General features: G+C 35.2%; 1 protein-coding gene across 1 annotated transcript; it reads left to right on the top strand.

Moving 5' to 3' along the window:
* Positions 1-840: 840 nt before the first annotated feature.
* Positions 841-4,705, top strand: LOC149954623 (cytochrome P450 1A1-like). Its single transcript, XM_090169994.1, has 5 exons — positions 841-1,190; positions 2,252-2,358; positions 3,174-3,429; positions 4,419-4,609; positions 4,668-4,705. Exons 1-5 carry the CDS (start codon positions 841-843, stop codon positions 4,703-4,705), a joined length of 942 nt encoding a protein of 313 aa, XP_090026120.1.
* Positions 4,706-20,386: the final 15,681 nt, after the last annotated feature.

Below are 20,386 nucleotides of genomic sequence, written 5' to 3'. Positions count from 1 at the left end.
ATCCTCGTTCTCCTGGCTCAAGCCGCATTCAGCGCTGGCTTTCACGTCTTCAGCAATATAATTTCACACTAGCCTACCACCCAGGGAAAACAAATCCTATGGATTATATGTCGAGACATCCTATCGAGAATACTGGTGACCATGTAGAACACCTGATAACTGCTATATTATCATGTCTCGGTGCTATTACTCTTCCGGAAGTTCAAATAGAAACTGCCAAAGACCCCCTATTAAACATTCTCCGCGAAGCATTAACCAATAACGAGATATGAAAAACCTATCAGCCAGATGAATCAGACTTTTGTGAATGATTTCGCATATTTAAAGAAAATACAGGGATTGTTTCAGGTATCACTTTATCTCTGTTGACCCTAGAAAGTTGAAAACATTACCTACTAATTATAAAATAGATAAACAGTGTCGTAGTCAGAAATTTGTCAAAGGGGGATCGAAGATTGTGAATGTACAGAGTGGGTCGAGAAGGCGGTAGAAATGTAGTAAAGTCAAAGGTCGGCCCCAGAGGGAGGTCTGGACCGGGAAAACCCCTTTTTCTACGCCACTGTAGTTTTATAAAAGGGAAATACAAAATCACGTCTCCCTAAACCTTTTCAGACTAACAAATATATAACAACAGTTAAAAATCGGATCAGCCCAAAAACCTTCAAACATTTTAGAAATATTGATTTATTTATGTTATTACCGCTTATATTTTTTTCAATAACAGACAGCACTAAGCATTTTAATAATTTTGACGCTATAGATCTTTATCACGTTTCAGATGTGTTTGAAACTAGTGACAGAGTCTATTATAAAGAGCATCGGCAATTTTTTAAGCAACTCATGTCAAGAACGTTAAGCGAAGGGCAATTGGATTGGGCTACTAAAGTTCAAGATCACGTCGCGAGATTCGTTAACACAATGCCAGATCTCGATGGAACTGCTCTTAAATTAAGTGAAGTTTTTCTCTACGAAGCCGTTAGTGTAGTTTGTAAAATCATAGCAAACGTTCCATTTGATCCAAACTCCAAATTTGGAAATACAGTTCAAGAATTCCAGGGAATTTTTCTGCCTTACTTTTTTGAAACCAAAAAGATCTTTTACTACCCATTACTGAAAAGTGTTCTGCCGAGAATTAATTCCATCATTAAAAATGGTATCAAAGCTGCCAAAGATCTCGAAGTGGAAGTAGAGTAAGTTCTCATTTCTAAAGTTGTAAATTAGCAAATCCATTTTCTTAGATTTGATCCCTTTATAATGTATCATCCACGAACGCTATTCGACCTTAAAGCACGCCCGTACTGCCCCGAATGAGCTCCATCTTGAAATGAAAATACGTCATTTTCCGGCAATTGCTTGTAAGAAGCGCTTCAAGTATAAGTTTGAAACGATAAGCTCAGTTTCAGTGAAGGCCGTGGATGTTTGTGATAACCTATATCCTATGTTGGTGTAGGTTACCAAAGATTAATTATACTCTCTTTTTTTATCTAAAACACGGAGAAAGGATATGAGATTGTAACTCGTGGTATTGTAGGGCTTCTCCCTTTCAATTAAGAATATTCGCAATCCTCGTCTATTGAAATAATATTAATCGTATTTAAAAACGTCAAAGCAGAAACTTACCAATGCCGAGCCTTGATCTCTGAAACTGAGAGCTTTAGGATCCATGTTCAATAGACATAGTTTACACGATAGAATCCGTAGAACGTGTTTCCGAGTTTTTCACATAATTATGGGTATTAATCTGTATATTATAGGATGAAAATTGAAATTTAAAAATATGTGATGGCTCAGAAATTGAAGTTAAATATCGGAATATATCGAGGTTTTATCAAGAAAATTGTTTTGCAAAAACGGTAGAAAATATTAAATGAAGTTTAAATCAGTATTGAGCTAAAACGTTAATACGTTTAATGAAATTATTTAAGAGGTCTTTTAATAACACGTAATACTTAGCAAAATTATGTATGACTTGCTTAAATGTATTTACGTTAACTGTTTCCTCTAAATTGTATAAATATTACCATATCTGAAAACATATACTATCTCCTTCTCCTGTCGAGGACACATTTGACAATTCTTAACAAAATAAAAAAATAAAGCCTCTTGGAAAAGCATCCTTTTAAATAACTTTTCTTATTGAGCGCGGTAAATTTCAAATATTTTTCCATATGTTTCGTATAATTTTAAAATCTAGATTATTTATTAGGAGCAATTATTCTACGTGCTTAAATAACCCGCATTTTATTTTTAGGCAAGAAATAGAAAGGCACGAGAAGAGCTTTGTTGAGGGTCACACGAAAGATCTTATGGACTTGTACATTCAGGAAATCAGAAATATTCATTTGAAAACGTTTACTAGTATGTAACTATAAATATTTTTATATTTTATTAAAAGTGGAGTGGTTCCCATCCCCTGGCTTTTATATTTGTTAGCTATCAAACTATGCCTTTAAGGAAACCAAATTTTTTACTCCTTCACCAGAATGTTGGACGAACTTTGTTGAGTTCACTTTTCCGCCAAAATTGTACTGTTTTCACACACGATCGCGGTCTTTAGAGGGATATAACCTATTTTTGAACAAAATATTTCTTGAAATTTAAATATAAAGGAATATAGGAGCTTTGCAGTTAAATCAACATTAAAAATTTAAATAATTCATACCAACCTTATATTGAATGTAAAAAGCTAATTAAAAATGAATCGCAGGTATTAAAGGTTGTAAGGAGATAAATTATAGTGGAGAAAACGATCGTTATAGAGTCACTATACAAGTACTTGTTTTTAACCATTTGAAGTCCAAATGAGTAATTCAAAGTTTGGAATACCTGGACTATTACCACGAACATATTAATATACAGCCTAAAACAAGCTTTGTGCTAAGTTTCCCGATTACTTCTCGTCTCTCTGATTAGCCCCGAAAATAGGCAATGCTGAATGGGTCAAGCTACACGTTATTTTCTCACTACGTTATGATGACGATACTGTGAATTTGATGTCCTGCCCCTGCGACCGGCTGAAATAATATATTTTCATCTTTATACAAATAAATTTGCCCATTTCTATTTTTGGGTGTTGTTTTTAAAAGCTAAACATAAAAATTAAACTTATCTCGTGCAGCGAGTCGCCAATAGATTTGACTAAATGTAAATTGACTAACATTGTTATTTTTTAGGGGAAACTATTGTTCCAAATTTGACAGGGTTTTGTGGTGCACTAGGTGACACGGCGCAAAGAACTCTTGTAATTCTGTATACAGCGTTGGCTCTTCACCAAAACAGCCAAGACAAAATACACCAAGAAGTGATTTCCGTAGTGGGCAAAGATAGATTGCCCGAGTGGAGCGACAGACACAATCTACCCCAAATGCAAGCTTTCATCTTGGAGGTTTACCGTTACTATAACCTTATATCGCTGCAAGAAAACTTAATGTACGTTGAAATTATCTGTTTTATTTCTGTACACGGTGTTATTAACACACGAAATCAAAATTGCCACACTTGGTATATTATTTATTTAAACGGTAAAACCTTCGCATACATTCGTCGAAATGAAAGAGATAAAATACTAATACTACACCTTAAATATAAGTTCCTTTTCTAGTATCCAATTAAAAATGCCATGCTTTAAAGAAACGCGACATATTAATAGGTATTTTTTCACGTAATAGGGGGATAACGTGACACGAATCCAAAGTTGCATAAACGTGAAACATTAAGTTCCAAATAAGAAATAGAAACGCGTTTGTTGAAGGACTAGCGAAATTGATGCGTTAAGATTTTAAAATAGTCATTCACTTTTTATTTTTAATTGGACTTTTTCTGTGCCGTGTACAATAAACAGAAATAGATTAACCATTTATAATGCCACTGGACGAAATTATATTATATGGCATTGCACGTTGATATTCGAAAAATGTTATAATGAATTCTGTATGGAAAGTTTTTCACGAGTCAAACGCTTCTGTAATGAAACGAGAACGTCTTCATTTTTGACTTATTTTATTGAATAAAGGCGGTGTTTGTTTCGTACAGGCTTGAGCGCGTCCTTCGAAGGGCTGCACTATTTACCGTTCATTTTGAAGACGAATTTATACGATTAAAGCGATAACAAAATGACTACTGATTGATTGCGGCATGATCCCGGTTCGATCACGAATAGATAACGGCTAAAGCAGAGCAATTATAGAAAGGAAACGGTGACAAGATATCATTTACCGATATCATTACATTTAATGTTATAAATCGTCATGTTTCCCATTACAAGGGGAAATATTTAAACACCCGCCCCAGAATTTAAATTGACGAGGGAGCTTTGTCGACTTCTCCCTTTTTTTTTCTCAAATCGACGAAATACCATTTCTCCCGAAATGAGATTTTGTGCAAGCAAACGATAATCAATTTGTTCAATTCAATCATAGAGCTCTGGAAGATGAAAGGATTGGAAACTACGACATACCGAAAGGTTCTAACGTCCTGCTGTTGTTCTCGTCAATCCGCGAAAGTAAGGAATTATATGGAGATCCCGAAGTGTTCAGACCAGAGAGATTTATTACTGAAGATGGCAAAAAATTTAATTCCCTCGCTGATTACTCGCTCGTTTTTGGTCTAGGTAAGTTTACTCACGGATCTTTAATTCAATAAGTTCTGCAAATCACTTTTTTTAATAGTCGTGGAGGTGTTGTCACACGAATTTATCCAGGAATAAAAAAATACTATTAAATACTATTAAATATTTAAAAACAACATTTATTACAACATTTTAAGAATTTGCGACTACTTTATTATAGGTTCCACACCGCGGGTGGTAAAGTAGGTCTTAACTTTTATAAAGAAAGTAGTTGTAGTTGAAACGAATTGGATAATTCTTACAGTTTATAAAATGTATAAAAAATAAACCAACATTAACCAAATTAATTTTCTTGCACTTGCGTCTAATGGTTTGTAATTTTATCCAAAATAAAGACCAAAATGGGCTAAATCTAAGCTAGTTAATTGGTTAATGAAATAAATTACTAAAAAAAAATAATAAATACTAAAAGTCGTACGTTGTTTAGACAAAATCAATCAAAGAAGTCTCTTTAAAATATAAATAAACAGCACGACTTCAATCTAAATATTCAAGGAAATGCGAAAGCCCTAAAAATCCCTCATAACGAGAGGCCAAAGTTGCTAATCCCCTGGAGACTTCAGAGGTTCTATAAACGTAAGCGCATTAGTCGGAACAAAAATAAATTGGGTTATCGGTTACATTGCGCAAACAAATTATTACTCTGAGGAAGCAACCAGAAGATACTTCTCAAATATTTACACAAGGTACAGAATCGAAGGCCCTTCTATCCCTATACGTTTGTAAATTTGGTAGATACTGTCAGCTGAATTAAGATAAACAAGCCAAATTCGCCGAATGCGTCATCTGCTGAAAACAATAAAAGCAGTAATGCATAGCGATTGGTTTTGACCCAACAAAAAACACTACCTCCGATTTTTCACTTTGATCGGCATTATAGTTGAATTCTGGAGCGAAGCAGACTATTTGGTAATGGATCCATAGATAATATTACACTTTCAAGTTAGTGACCCACTTAATTGTACCTCGCGTGAAGAGATATTGCTAAAAGACAGAATTTACAGCGAATATGCGGGTGAATAATTGTAAGAAATACTTTTTATCCAAAGAATAATATTGAGATATTTTATTCATTGGGCAGATGCCAATCCTGTGGGTCATAGAAGCGCTCAAATTCCTAATGAAACATTAAGCTTAATATTATTATTATTATTATTATTATTCACTCTCGTCATGATCAAAAATTGTACTTAAATTTTAAATTCTCCTTACACTCGATCTATCGTATTCTACTCCGATCCTGCAGAAATATTGTCCTTATTAAGGAGCAGAAATGGTCCTTAAGATAAGGAAAGGGTAAACCTTATTCTTTAAATTCACTTGCTTGTTTTTAAATAAAGCACTCGTCAACATGCTTAAATATTAGTATTTGAGCCGTTAACGCAGAGTTTATTGGACGTACTAATTTATAATTTGACTTTTTGATTTTGGAACAGGAAGAAGAAGCTGCCCTGGTGAATCTGTTGGAAAACTTATCATTTTCTCGTATATAAGTCAAATTTCTCAGAAATACCAAATTCGATTCCTCAACCAGGATAAAGTTCAGATGCCCATTTCAATTCTCGCCTTATTAAATAATCGTGTATTATTTAAAGCTAGAGATTGAATTTTTGTTCGTTTAATTATTTTAATTGTAACAAATTTTGTTGTGATTAAAAATCTATATTTGCAGTGTGTAATTCTTACTTTGTATTGAATGATAAAGAAATGAGTTATAGCTTTCCTTTCAATTTCTTCACGAAAACCGTGTTAAAAAAATCAGAGGGCGCCAATCCACCCACCATCAGTCAAAAGTGGTTTCGACCTAAAAAAACAATTTTAATATTTTAAGTAGATGTCTATTTAATTTAATATTTGGGCACCCCTTCTTACAATATTGTTTTGAAATCCACTTTGTGATTATCGTTCTCATATTGACATATCTTAGTGGCAAGGTCAAAAACAGTACCAAGTTTTGGCCATGAAATATGGTAAAGAGCTTCGTAACCATAAACCAGTTCTACATCAATCTCATTTAATTCCTCACTTGTAAAAACTGCTAGCTTGAAAACTACGATTTCCTACCTTTGCCCATGTCTACCATTTTTACAAATTTCTTTATAAGCCCGTAAAACCCATTAAGGAAGCTACCAGTAAAATGCGCAAGTAGATTAGGCCATTTCAGTACAATGACAGATCAAATTAAATAAAAAATGCTTTTATCAAAGCAGTTGAAAGGTTGATTTAAGGGGGAGTAATTGAGATCTATAAAGGCGCAGATATAGAAAATGTTTTAGGTTTAAAGAGTTTTGTTTTTGGAATTTTCAAAAGCGAAATATATTTCTAAAATAATTTCCATCAATTTTCCTCAGCTTTTATATATTTTAAAAACCCTTCCCTTAAATTTGAGCCTTGAAACTGTAACAGTAAACTGAGAAAATTTTAAATTGTAAAGGAGTACGCGTGTTTAGTTCTGAAATTTTTCTATTCTAATCGAAATATTTAAACCAATTTTTAAAATCACGCGTATTTAACCATGGATAAAATACTAGGGCTGGCTGTATGATCCAAAACTAGAAAGAGAAAGACCAAAATACGAGGAAGGCTACATTGCCTGATACGGCACCTTATTTTTCAAGTGAAAAGCTTATTTCTGGCGTGGATTTTCAGTCCGATAGGAATAAAGCTTTATATTATTTGGATCATAGATATAAGAAATGTATATAAAGGTCTAGATAAATTTCGGGGCGTCCCAAGCCTAACATAAAATACGGAATTGACACCTAGCAGACATCGAGGAAGGCACGTGACCAAGAGCGCGAGCTCTCTTAGCATTTTAGTACTAAGTGCTTGACCTTTCCGTAGACCGTAGTCTTAAGACACCATCTGTTGGTGACTTTTAGTATCATTTTTAAGCAGAAGACAATGGCTCTCGCGACGATAGCACGAACTTTCTTACCGATAGATAGCGTCTTATAAGGATAGTCTGCAGAAATTACGCGTTTCTGCTAGCTGTCACCTCCGTATTCACTCCCTCTGAAATATTTTATCTAGACCTTTATATAAGTTTCTTATATCTATGATTTGGATAGGCGTCTGCAGCTCGGCTACGTAGTTGTAACTAGCTCGTGCAGATTTATTTTGCAAATTAGTACTCGTAATGAGTTATCACCTAATTAATTTCCTTTTTTTATATGTGAAATTAAAAATGTTTTTAGCATGTATGAAAACTGAACAAGGGAAAATGTTGTTACAGATCAGTTTCGTAATGTAATATTGATTAAAAATAGAGAATTAATAACCTTGCCAGAATGCTTATCTAAAAATTACCATTTATGTACAATAGTATATTTCGATAACAATGATGCGGCAAAAAGCTTGTAAAATAATTTATCCAAGATACAAGCAGACCAGCGAAATATTTCTTATACCCACATCTCTAATGATCAAGTGATTATCTTTCCTATACCACGGCCCCCTGCACGCGCTTGCTCCGCGTGCGCTCTGAGAATTATCATCCTATGTATTTTCGCGACAGTGAGAAATCTCCGCTAGAGGCGTTGTCGAGCCCACCCTAAATTTAAATATTTCAGCGGTATTTTAAAGCTTTTCAATGGTGGTCGATTTAACTTTGGAGTTATTTTGAATTGTTATGGAAGAATTATTGCGAATTTTAATAGAAAAATTCCACCATTTCACTATTAAAAGTAAAGTTTTCGAATCAAATAGTTCGTTTTTCTAAAATATTGCAATATTTTGAATGATATCAGTTAATAAGAAGGCTCAACGACTAATGACTGACGCTGACGAAGGAAACGATGAAGCTATTTTCTTGTAAAACCTAGCTGATTATTATTATTATTATTACCTAGTTTGCAACTACAACAAAAAGCGCCCTACATGAAATGAAGTTTCCGTTAGGCAATGCGTTACATGGAACATTCCTTATCCAAAAGTTTACAACTACCCTAGACGTTACAGCATCCTATCTTTGCCATCCAAGAATACTGCCAAAAGATACGTCGGAGGTGTTATGAAACTAATTGTAATAAAATGAAAATTAAACCAAAATTGCTCAATAATTAATTACCATAAAATCTTTATTTTACGCTTCGTCATAAGTCTTATCAACTTTCGATTCCATTCGACTGGTATTAACATAATTTGAAATGCTATTAGTTTTTTGGCCTATGCTTAATGGTACACGCTAACCACTTAAAAGAAAATTATTACAATTACATACGTATGGCTTAATTAATAACGGTAAACACATCAAAGTAAATTCTTTTATAGTCAAGCCCATCGTATCTCTTGTTTAATTCCTTGGGTGTAATTTGTTCAATGACACTGTTGATATTATACCAATAAACTGACTGTTTTGAAGATCATTAGGCATTTTGACTCTTAGTTCATCATAGATTGCATCTTTGAAAACAAGATACTGAATAATGACAGACCACCGTTAGAAACCATGTTTTAAATATGACACTAATCAGAATTATAATTAATAAAATTTGGTAAATAAACAACAACCACTTATAAATTCACATATACAGGTATATTTAGTTATAAAAACATTCCATTGAACCACAACCTACCTTTTCAATATCGGTAGAAAGAAAAAGCTCAAAGTTTGTTTTTACACAACTTCCTTAGATCATATCCTTTACTATACTCTAGTTTGTTTAAATCTAAAAATATAATTACTTAGTTTGTAAAGCTCCTAATGATTTATATTAGAAATGGAATTGATATTATTATTCCTACTTACTGACAAACAACCTGGGCAAATGACATCTTCTGAAAACCACGTGTTCGTTTGTTTACTTTTCTTTCGAGTAACGGTGCTTGCGCCGTCTTTTGCTAGAGGGCTGATTTTTAATAAATTATTCCGCGAAATATTTAGCTTAAAAAAATCTCGAAACGCGTTTAAACTGTTCATTAATAATTAACTTAAATATGGTATTAGTAATTTATCTCTAAAAACATACATTTTTATAACCAACCATAGCCTATGAGAGATGCATCATACTAATTTTTATCTTTAAGCCGCCAATTTCAAAATTTTATTAAACGGTAAAGCCCTTAATAGTTGACAATAGTTAACAATGATTAAAATACTTAATAATAATAATAATAATTGATACTATATAGTTAATTTACTGGGAGTTTTTGATACTGCAGCTCTGCATAAGTTTTTAAAAAATAAATAAAATTAATTTAAAAAGATAATGGTTATTTTAATAAACAATGTACACATTTTTAAAAGCAGCTCAACCAAATGAACCATAAACTTTAATAAAAATGTTTAGTAGTAATAGTTAGTACTATGTGATATCTTACATTAAATATGTAAGATACTAATTGATCCAGAATGATTAATTATTTATGAAAGAAAGTTGTATAATTTAGCTATTACCATATACATACAGGGGTGCAAAGCCTTAAGTTTTTAAATGTGGATAAAAATTTTCAATTAATTTAAACAAGATTATGGTTATTTTATTTTTTTAAATAATTATTTATGCATAATTATATGCACAATTTTATTTACAAATAATACTGTTATTAACACTGAAAAGATTTAAAACTTTTAAGGCGGCACTGACCAAAACTTTTATTTTCAAACTTTGGAACAGGGTAGCTCATGAACTTCCCAGCCGATAAGTAAAGCTGTCATGTCAAAAATGTTTCAACAAAGCAAAGCCATTGGTAGGCTTTTACCTACTGTCGGGTAAACCATGTAATGTATTCCGATTATCATGTGTTTTTTTTTAAGTTGACAGTAATAACAAAGCCGTGTAGCTATCGCTAAAAGGCCATGTTTATTATAATAATTATTTTAATTTCTAGAAGATGGTGACGAAACATTTAAATGGACTGTGATTCACGTGTTAACAGATTTGAATATGAAAATGGACTTCATACTCAATAATACTCTTATGGTGGAAATAGCCTGGAGTTGACGGAAATAGAAGGTTTTCCAAAATTGCCAATTAGTTCAATCGATGAACTTAAATTGCTAAGAAAGTTCTGGAGTGTGAAGAAAATAGAAAAAAAGCTGTAGGTTGCATTCAATATTTACTGTTACATAAATGTTTAGTTAACTATATTTTACTTGATATTTACAGATTAAGATTTTCGTGTCTTGCGGAGGAAAACAGATCTCAGACTGCTGTAAAAGAATATTTATATATAAATATATATATATTATATAATATATTACACATGAAATAGTGCTTCAGTTCAACTGGGTTTGTTCAAGAGAAAAATATGCATTTTCCGAAATAAAAATTTCATAGTAGGTAAAGTTATCACAAAAATTTGCAAAACTAACTCAAAGTAAAACTGAAATGCTTTTTTGATTCAGGTGCAATCCAGTTAAACTTCAAGGGAGTTTAAGAATTTATTGTGGCTTCGACTTTAAAAAATTCATAAGAGGAGCTCCAGAGAGAAAAGGAGGTCGCGAAAGACGCGGTAAAAAGCAAAAATGTGATGACGCTAAAGACTCACAATAAAACAATTGTCTAAAATTAATAAAAAAAATTATTTTCTTTATTTATTTTTTGATTCTTCTAAGAATTAGGCATTTTTAAATGAATTGAGGAATTTTTAAATGATTGTAAAGTCTGAGTAAAATTTTGGCCAAATGTATAGGCCGGAAAAAGTAACATCAGAGTCACCCTAACGTTAGCGTAATTAACGAAGTTATGTAGGCTGAACAGCTGGAAAAATAAAGGCTAAATATATGTGCGATATAAACTATATACGTGTACCGTGTAGGCAAAATAGATGCATAAGTGTAGGCCCAGTGGATGCGCAAGTGTAGGAAAAATAGATGCGCAAGTGTAGGCAAAATAGATGCGTAAGTGTAGGCAAATTAGATGCGTAAAGGCCCATTTTCATGCTCGCTGGTAGCGGATAAAAATTGTCAAAATTCGCATCCGCCACTCGCAAGCGTGAAAATAAAGCTAAAATATCTGTTTGAAACAGATCGACGCGGAAAGTGAAAAAGTGTGTAGCGGAAGCGGATTTTGTCGATTTTTACCCGCTACCAGCGAGCATGAAAATGGGACTTTAGTGTAGGCAAAATAGATGCGTAAATGTAGGCCCAATAGATGCGTACGTGTAGGCCCAATGGTCGGAAGAATATAGGTCTCATTGTTGGGAATATGCTGGTTAATTGTGGGAAGCCCAACACCAAATCCACCTGTTGGCCAGGTAGGACATTTCCGATTGCTGACCGCTGCCGCGCCGACACTGCTGGCCGACACAATTTCACCAGCGCCGGTCCAGTGATTTTGTGCTACTAGGGGCGTTTTCATCTTTTACAGTTCTTTTTTTAATGGGCAACAAACCATTAAAGAATTTTGTAAGCTGCAAAGGTACAGTGGCATATTTGTTAGTATTATGTTACTTATAGAACTACGGAGCTGCTAGGGTATTTTGGGAAATTAGTCATAATTTATTCTCATTATTTTGGAAATGTTGATTTACAAGTTGCATAACAATCCAACAATTATTTCATCAAAACAAATATTTGTCTGCATTTATTTTTAGCTTTCCAATATCATTTTTATTTGATTAGTTCTGTATTCCGAGTACGTCAAGGTATCGGCAACGTGTTCCAACGACAGACTTGCCTTTCTCACTCTTTGATAATTTGAAAGCTCTCTCGACGTCGGCAGACCTTGGAGGAACTATACCGGGAGTGGCGGTTAAGTTTTAAGCATGTTTTCGTGCGAGCGCCAGAGAGATGGCGAATCTACAACGCGCATCGCGATTTCCTTGACTACGCGCATCGTATCCCTCTGTCGATTTCCGTTTATCGAAATTTTTTAATTTAACTGAAGATATTATTAGGCCTTGGGCTAGCGGTTCTCCAAGGGCTTGCGCTTTTGCTTTTAGGAAAAAATATTCATTTAAAATGGTTTATCATAAAAAATGTTGTTACCTTGATTGCCCAAGTAGCACTAGGAAAGCTTAAGAAGCGTTTATGTATGGAATCATATTTTTGCCCTTCCCAAAGCCTAAAAATAGATCAAACTAATGTTTCATTTAGGAGTGATTTAATAAAGAAAACAGATTATGTGTGCTCAAAGCATTTTGTTGGAGGAAAAGGACCGCCCAAATCTCACCCTTTTCCATTACCAAATTATTGTGGTATAACAAACTTGCTGGTTAGTTTACGTATTGAATACATTAAGTACTTCTAGAACTTTTTATTCGTAGAGTACAGATACCGAAGATCCTTTTTATATATCCACTAAAACAATTCCTGAAAATCATGAGATTTTCCCATTTAAAAAGAAAACTGAGAAATCAAAACTATACTTTGCTCAAAACTAAAGAATTAAGCAGAGGAGGTTTAATAACATTAATGTCTAAGGCTTATCAATTTTTCGATCTGATATATAAGGAAACTGAACCTACTTTTAAGCCATCTGTTCTTATTGAAAATAAATTTAGGAAAACAAATCAAAGAAAAACTAGAAAAGGAGGAAGTTGTTAAAATGTGGAATTTATTATGGGTTGAAGATAATGAGAGAGGCAGAACAAACGCTTTAAAAATAGTATGTGATACTTATTCCAAATGTTACTTTGTAAAATTTTAAATATCCTTATGAAATATACGTATCGACAATGAATTTGAAAATACAATATTAAACTCAATTAAAGTTCTTATTGTTAAATGAAATAATAAATTTTAATATTAATTTTAAGTAACTTATTTTTAATTGTTACTTTGTAACATTTCGATGTTAAATGTGAAATATTAATCTCAACATTAAATTTGAAAATGAAGTTTATTTTAACTTTAAAATTTTCTAGTGTTACCAGTCCTGCGCCCTATAATTACAGGTTTTAAGATTTTAAATTTTCGTTCCCTGTATTCATTATAAGTAGATCTGGGTCTTAATGGCAACCCACCGCTCTTCGGTGTTTACCGAAATGCCTTTAGAGAGGGAACTGGTTAAACTTGTCTGTCAGTACAAACTCGGCTCCTCTGCCTAGAAGGAATTTTACTGCTACCACGATAGAATATACTAAAAAGGAAAAACAAATATTTCGGATGACTATTCTTAAATTTAGAATGCGATATTACCTGTTAGATGAATACCTTCTAAAGTCTCACGACTTAATTTTATCGTATTTTTTCCTTCAGTCGAGGTATTTGGGTATGCATCTGCATCGTTTTTCCAATCTTTCAGATAACCGAGACACTCTTCTTCCAACCACTTATAGTAATTATAAATAAAAAAAATAAAATCAAGTTCAAATTCCCAATACCCCTAATTATATTTACTTTCAATCTCAAATCCGTTAGTGAGGTATATGGTTTTAGGTCGTCATATCTTTTTCGCCTGCCTTCTCCAAGATTTCTAACGGTTGAACATAATTATGAAATTGACTGTTTCAGACGCTTTGTCCCCAAATAATTCTTGTATTCCCATTGCTACTGAATAACTCATAATTTGAGTTGCAAGCTTGACTTTCGTGGCGTAAAATCTTCCTAATGTTATATCGTTACTAGTAAGTTTCGGACAAAATCTCAACTGGGATTTACAGGAAATGTACAATAAGGATTGTCAATCCCAGTTGAACCCATGGGTGTTCCATACTCGTCATTCTGTAACCTACTAAGGCGGATAGTTTGCAGTGGATGAAGAAGTCACTCTAGTCCTCAGCTGTGCGAGGGTGGGTTTCGGGCAGCCCATGGTGTCGCCTTTTGTTGGGCCATGATGAGGGCGTTTGTTTGCTATATGTGGGGCAGTCATAATGGCTGTCTCACTGGCCGAACGTTGTTTCGCAAAGCACACATTCGTCCCGGCCTGTTTAATCTCGTAGGCCCCTGTAGTGCTTAAGGCGGAGCAGTGGGGTACAAATACGTAGATTTATGTACGTGTGCCCATGGCCCTCAAGGGGTCGGAGTGTGCAATAACTGGTGGCTCTACAGGGGAGTCAGGGTCCGGCTCTTGTAACCCATAAGGGCGGTGGCGCACTGAGAGATGTAAGCTCTGATCAAATGGTCCTATCTAAACCTCCAACTTCGGTCAGGTTTGGGCTGGATACTGAGCTTCGGCTCAGGCTAACGAACGGAGAGGGTCCGTGCAAACTGGCCGCCTCGGCAGTTTGGGTACCCTGCTGTGGGGCGGCGGGCCTCCGTATGAGGGCACTGCGGTCCTGTTTCCCGGCTTTTTGGGGTCCCCCCGGGATCTCCGGTTCCAGCTTTGCTGGGTTACTTGGACTGTTATGTGCTCGTCGTTCCCCTTTAGGAGCTCTCTCCAAAGGGTTTGACTCCTTACCTACGTAGGTAGGGTGTCGGCTAGAGTTGCTATAGCATTCACTCTTAATCCCACTGCTGTGTGGGAAGTGGAAATTGGTCCACCCGTTGCTGCACCTTCTGCTGGGTTTAGTGGCTTGCGTCAAAGGTGCGACCATCAGTAGTAGGGTACTACTACCCATAATGGCTTTAACACCTGTCAGGGCCAGGTGAACGCTTTCGTAGGGCACTATGATGATAGGCCTCCAGTGGTATGATCTCTGTTACTTGGTTCACCGGGCTATAAATTCTGACATACTGTGGGCTGGATACTGGGCTTCGGCTCCGGCTAACGGAGAGGGGCCGTGCAAACTGGCTGCCTCAGCGGATTGGGTAGCCTGCTGTGGGGAGGCGGGCCTCCATATGAGGGCACTGCGGTCCTGTTTCCCGGATTTTTGGGGTCCCAGCTTTGCCGGGTTACTTGGACTGTTATGTGCTCGTCGTTCCCCTTTAGGAGCTCCCTCCAAAGGGTTTGACTCCTTACCTACGTAGGTAGGGTGTCGGCTGGAGTTGCTACAGCATCCACTCTTTTTGCCACTGCTGTGTGTGAAGTGGGAAATGGTCCTCCCATTGCTGCACCTTCTGCTGGGTAGGGTGGCTTCGTCTAAGGTGCGACCATCAGTAGTAGGGTTCTGCTACCCATGCTGAATTTTCACCTGTCCGGGCTAGGTGGACTCTGGCGTAGGGCACTATGATGATATACCTCCGGTGGCATGGTCTTTGTAACTAGGTACACCAGGCTATAATTTCTGCACACTGTACGTGTCCCCAAAGAATTAGCTTTCCATTCTTTCTAAGCAACCGGGACACTATGGGCAAACAATTTCTAACAGTTTTTATTAAATGTGGATGATCAGATATATAAAAAATATCTCTTGGTTCCTTCATGGGTGCGTATATATTCTTAGCTTTATAAGCTATCCCTTTTTCTACATCGTAGTCTGTGATCATAGAAAATAGTTCTTCAGCCTTCATGTTATGGCACGGAAGGAATTGAGAGTTAAAGGTATAATAAATAATTATATCATAATGTTTTATAAGATGTGTTTTAGTAATCGTTAAGAAGCGCGGTAAAAACTGATTCATATTTAATGATTTCTTAACAATTTTGTTCGGGTTACAATTTGTAGGGCGGTTTCGAGTGGTCTCTCATTTAGCGGTTGTTATATGAACTCTTAAAACTAGTCATTTTTGGTGTGAAAATTCTTCCGCGTGTGTTTTGGTCGCCATCTTTAATTTCTACCTCTCCTAGGAAGGGTTATAAACTCACCGTGTCTGTCTGTCTGTCTGTCTGTCGAAATTTCGGGGCAAAGGGTAATAACTGTGTACGCAGTTTCTTGGCTCACTGCATGCGCAGTTTAACGATGAGCGTTACCGGATCGATTTGCTGTTGGGTTTGGTTTGGTTGGTTATTTTCGGTCAACACTCACCGTCGCGACATTTTTAATTCAGTTTGATTGGATATTTCGTTATATTAATGTTTATGTGTAGGTTGTGAATGTTGAGTCGGTGTTGCGATGGTTGTGGATGTTGAGTCTGTTTTGTTTGTATGGGCGTTTTCTCTCCAACTTCTTCTGAATGACTTTGGTACGGACCGAGTGCTGAGTGTTATGCAACTTCTCAACGTCCAATGGCAGGGTTTCCACCATTTGAACACGGTATTCTTCTTAGTATCAATATCCGATTTTTTGGCGCCGGCCGGGAATCGAACCCGGGTCTGCCTCGTTCAAGAGATGTACTCTAACCACTCAGCCACCAACGCTTGTTAATATATGGTGTTTTTCTAAAAAACAGCTTTGGCGAATGTCCTTTACAAAGTTATAACGTTAGGTACTATAATTTATTCTACATCATTTTAAATATTTATAAATTATATTAATCTTATATTTAATTAAATATTTATAAATTATATTAATCTTATATTTAATTAAATATTTATAAATTATATTAATATTATATTTAATTAAATATTTATAAATTAAATTAATATTATATTTAATTAAATATATAATTATTTTAATGTTAAATTTGATCGTGATCAGGAATTGAACTCGGGTCGCATTGTTACAATGCGGATAGTTCACCGGCGAGCCATTCATTCCTTTGGGAAAATAAAAAAGTAAAGGAACCATTATGATAAGGCCGTTTTTTTACTAAACGGATTAATACGATATCTGTATATATTGTTTATTGAACTTCGTTTTTTAATTTTTGTGAACTTGTTAAAGTCTAAATATTTTAGAAAATTTAAAGGTCAAATCTTGTTTTAGCGCAGTCAGCAGATAAGATAAAGGGTAGAATCTGTTAGTTTTTTTGTAATTTATTTCGTTTTATCTAGTGTATTTAAGCTCGGTCGTCATTACTTCGTAATTTATTTTAAACGTTTTCTCGACTGATTAAGATCTTTAATGCAGTTCATCAATTTGGTTCGTTTGTGTTTATTTATAAAGAGCCCTAACTATTCCGTCAAGTTACTTTATGTGCTTTGTGAATGGTAAGTTTTTCGCTTCTTGTTAATTCATTTTGTGTTGGTGTGGATATTTGGACATCTACGATTCCTAATGCAGTCAATGATTTCCTTGGTTGCGAGTCATTATATGATATTGAAAATTGGACGGTATTGGTCTTTTTCATGTGGTATGTGTCACAACGTTAACAGGAAGTGGACGAGTCGTCCACTACCTGATATCTACGGTATCTTCATCAAGGGCGAGTGTTGAAATAAAATGAGCGTTAAAGATGCGGCAAGTATTTCGTAAGCGAGAAAATAACTAAAAGCCTCTGTAGATATTTATTTCATTAAAATTTGCTTCGTATTATATTTAACTGATAAACTTGTTCTGTAAAAGGGTTTAATTCAATTGTGCATTGTTATAGTACGTCTAACCTACTGTTGTAACTACTTAACTTATGATATTCTGAATAAATTAAAATTGGTCGTTTTCGTCTCAATTATTTTTATAATAATTAAAATTTTATACCGGGCGGGATAGCACTGGGATAACATTTTTAACAAATAACCCTAAATTGCGGAGATATATCTTTAAGGGTTATCTCGAGAAATTAATACCACTAGGGACAATTCTTCCGAGGAGAAGTATATTTTGGCTTGCCAACATGTTCATATTTACGCTTATAGTACATAACGGGGTAAAGTTTGTATTACTTGTCAAGCGTGGCCATCTTTGTAACGGGTAATTTTAGGAAATTTATTCGTTTTAGAAGCGCCATATTTACGTTAGATCATGTTCAAGCTTGGTTTTTGACTCTTTTAAACAAGTTGTTCCTAAGGGATTTGATATTTATTACCATATACCTAAAACGTCGCATTTGGTATGAGCCCAACTGATTATTATTATGACATTGTAAATGCCTCAAAACTATGTATTAATTTGATATTACCGAACATATAACCTTTGGTCTACCTCTTTTATAAGGATGCGCGGGAAAAATTGTTTACGTTAACAAAACATAACGGCGCAAAGTTTGTAAATTTTTATAACCATAGAATGTTATTTTGGAGCATATTTCTTCGGGTTAAAGTCCGTAAAATTTGCATGTAAAAATTGTGCATTACACATCAAGCGTGACATATCAATAACCCTAAAATCGTGTGTCAATGGGTTCCCTATATGGTTCAATAATGATTAAAGCCGCGTCGCGTGATCATATACTAAGCTTTGTTGTTTAAAGGGTTTTTCCATAAAGATTACTGATGATTATAACATTGTCAATGCTATTGTTTATACAAAAGGGGTCTTCCATAAAGATAACTGATGAAAGTTTAATATTATCAATGCTTCACCACTAGGCGGCTGTGGACATGTAGGGAAAGCAAGCAGCGTCCCCCGCGTATCCAGGAAGACGGTCCTATACTACTTACATACACCATTTAATGATGGCTTCATTCCATTTCCTTGTTTTTACTTTTTCCCCCCTCCCTAAAGGGGGGGAGAAAGTATTGCTCTGGGTGCGGTGTAGGTGTAGGAGAAATAGTAGTAGTAGTAGTAGTTCCCCTCGATATCAAGCTTATCTTCGCGGGAAGAGGAGGTAGAAATCGCCGAGAAGAAAAGCGCGCTGTCCCCGACTGCCGTAGCGTGAATTCCATCGGTACCTTTGCCAACGCTGTCGAGAAACGAATATATAAATATATTCAAACGTTTACAGGTTTGCCAACAAAAGCCTTCCCGATCCATGAAATGTTCTCGAAGCGGGCAACCCCTTTCGCGAAGGCCATTTCCCACCCCTTCTGCCGTTTTCCTATTGGCCGGTTAATTTTAGTTTTGGTTTTAAAACCACGTGCGGGCCATTTCCCACCCCTTCCGCCGTTTTTCTATTGAACGTTTGGATTTAGTTTCGAATTTCTTTAGTTTCAAGCGAAATCAACTGTCGAGTTGAAATAATGCGTGGTGGTGAAGTGAACCCTTGGCAAGTCCTACGTAGATACGTTTGTGAAAATGACTGGCCCAGCGAAATAAGAGCTTTTTTACAAGAAAACTATTCAAGAAAATGACCAATTATTCGAACCGCTGCGTTTGGATATATCAATCAAGTTAATGTCACTATGCTTTCTTATGCTTTACGCCACAACGGAGTTTTTAAAACGTATGTTAACGCTCAAAGTGCCTTTGTGGCAGCCTACAATTCATGGAAAGCGAGTCCTGACTTGAGAAGGGCAGTAATTTCTTACTCTGTACGAAAAGGGGAGTACGTTAACCTCGATGGTCCAAGGTGGGTTAAGAATTTTCTCTGAAAATTGACGTTTATCTTTTATAATTTAAAAAATATATATTACTACTAGAATTTCTCTGCCTACAAAGAGGACTTTTTCTATAAACGAAGATCACCTAAATACTCCAATATAAAAGGGGAATTTTGCTATCAACGAAGATTAAAACAAATTGATTACGGAACGCAAAGAAGTTCAACCAATTTGACAACACATATCCCTTTGAGAGTATGGATGAAATTTGACGACAAAAATGTTCGATCACAATTGAGAAATATTAGCTTGGGTTTAATACGTAACGTCAAAGCGGACCCGTCTTGGACTCCAATCGATAAAGTTTCAAGGTCATTTTCTCGTGCTTTAAAACAAAAATACCTGCCCGTCACAAGAAAACAATACCCTTTACAAGTGGCAGAAGCGATGACTGTACATAAAAGTCAAGGAGATACCTACAATTGCGTGGTCGTTCACCTTAATGAAAAAAGAAAAATGGAACGTTCTGCTCTTTATGTAGCATGTAGCATAGCCAAATCCGCTGCTGGCCTATATATAAATATATTTTCACCCCTTCTTATGCCTAAGTTTCTCATTTTAGTTCGTAGTGAAACTGGTTTTGAGAAATTGCCGTAAATTGGTTTTAATGTTTATTTGTAAATGAGTTTATAAGTTTATATAACGAAAACCCAAAGTCAATTATTCTTTAAATTGTTTATTGTAATATTTTCAA

Source organism: Leiobunum rupestre, chromosome 3 (genome assembly GCF_980474605.1).
Source record: "Leiobunum rupestre chromosome 3, qqLeiRupe1.1.hap1, whole genome shotgun sequence".
Lineage (NCBI taxonomy): Eukaryota > Metazoa > Arthropoda > Arachnida > Opiliones > Sclerosomatidae > Leiobunum > Leiobunum rupestre.
This window is presented reverse-complemented; position numbering and strand designations above follow the sequence as displayed.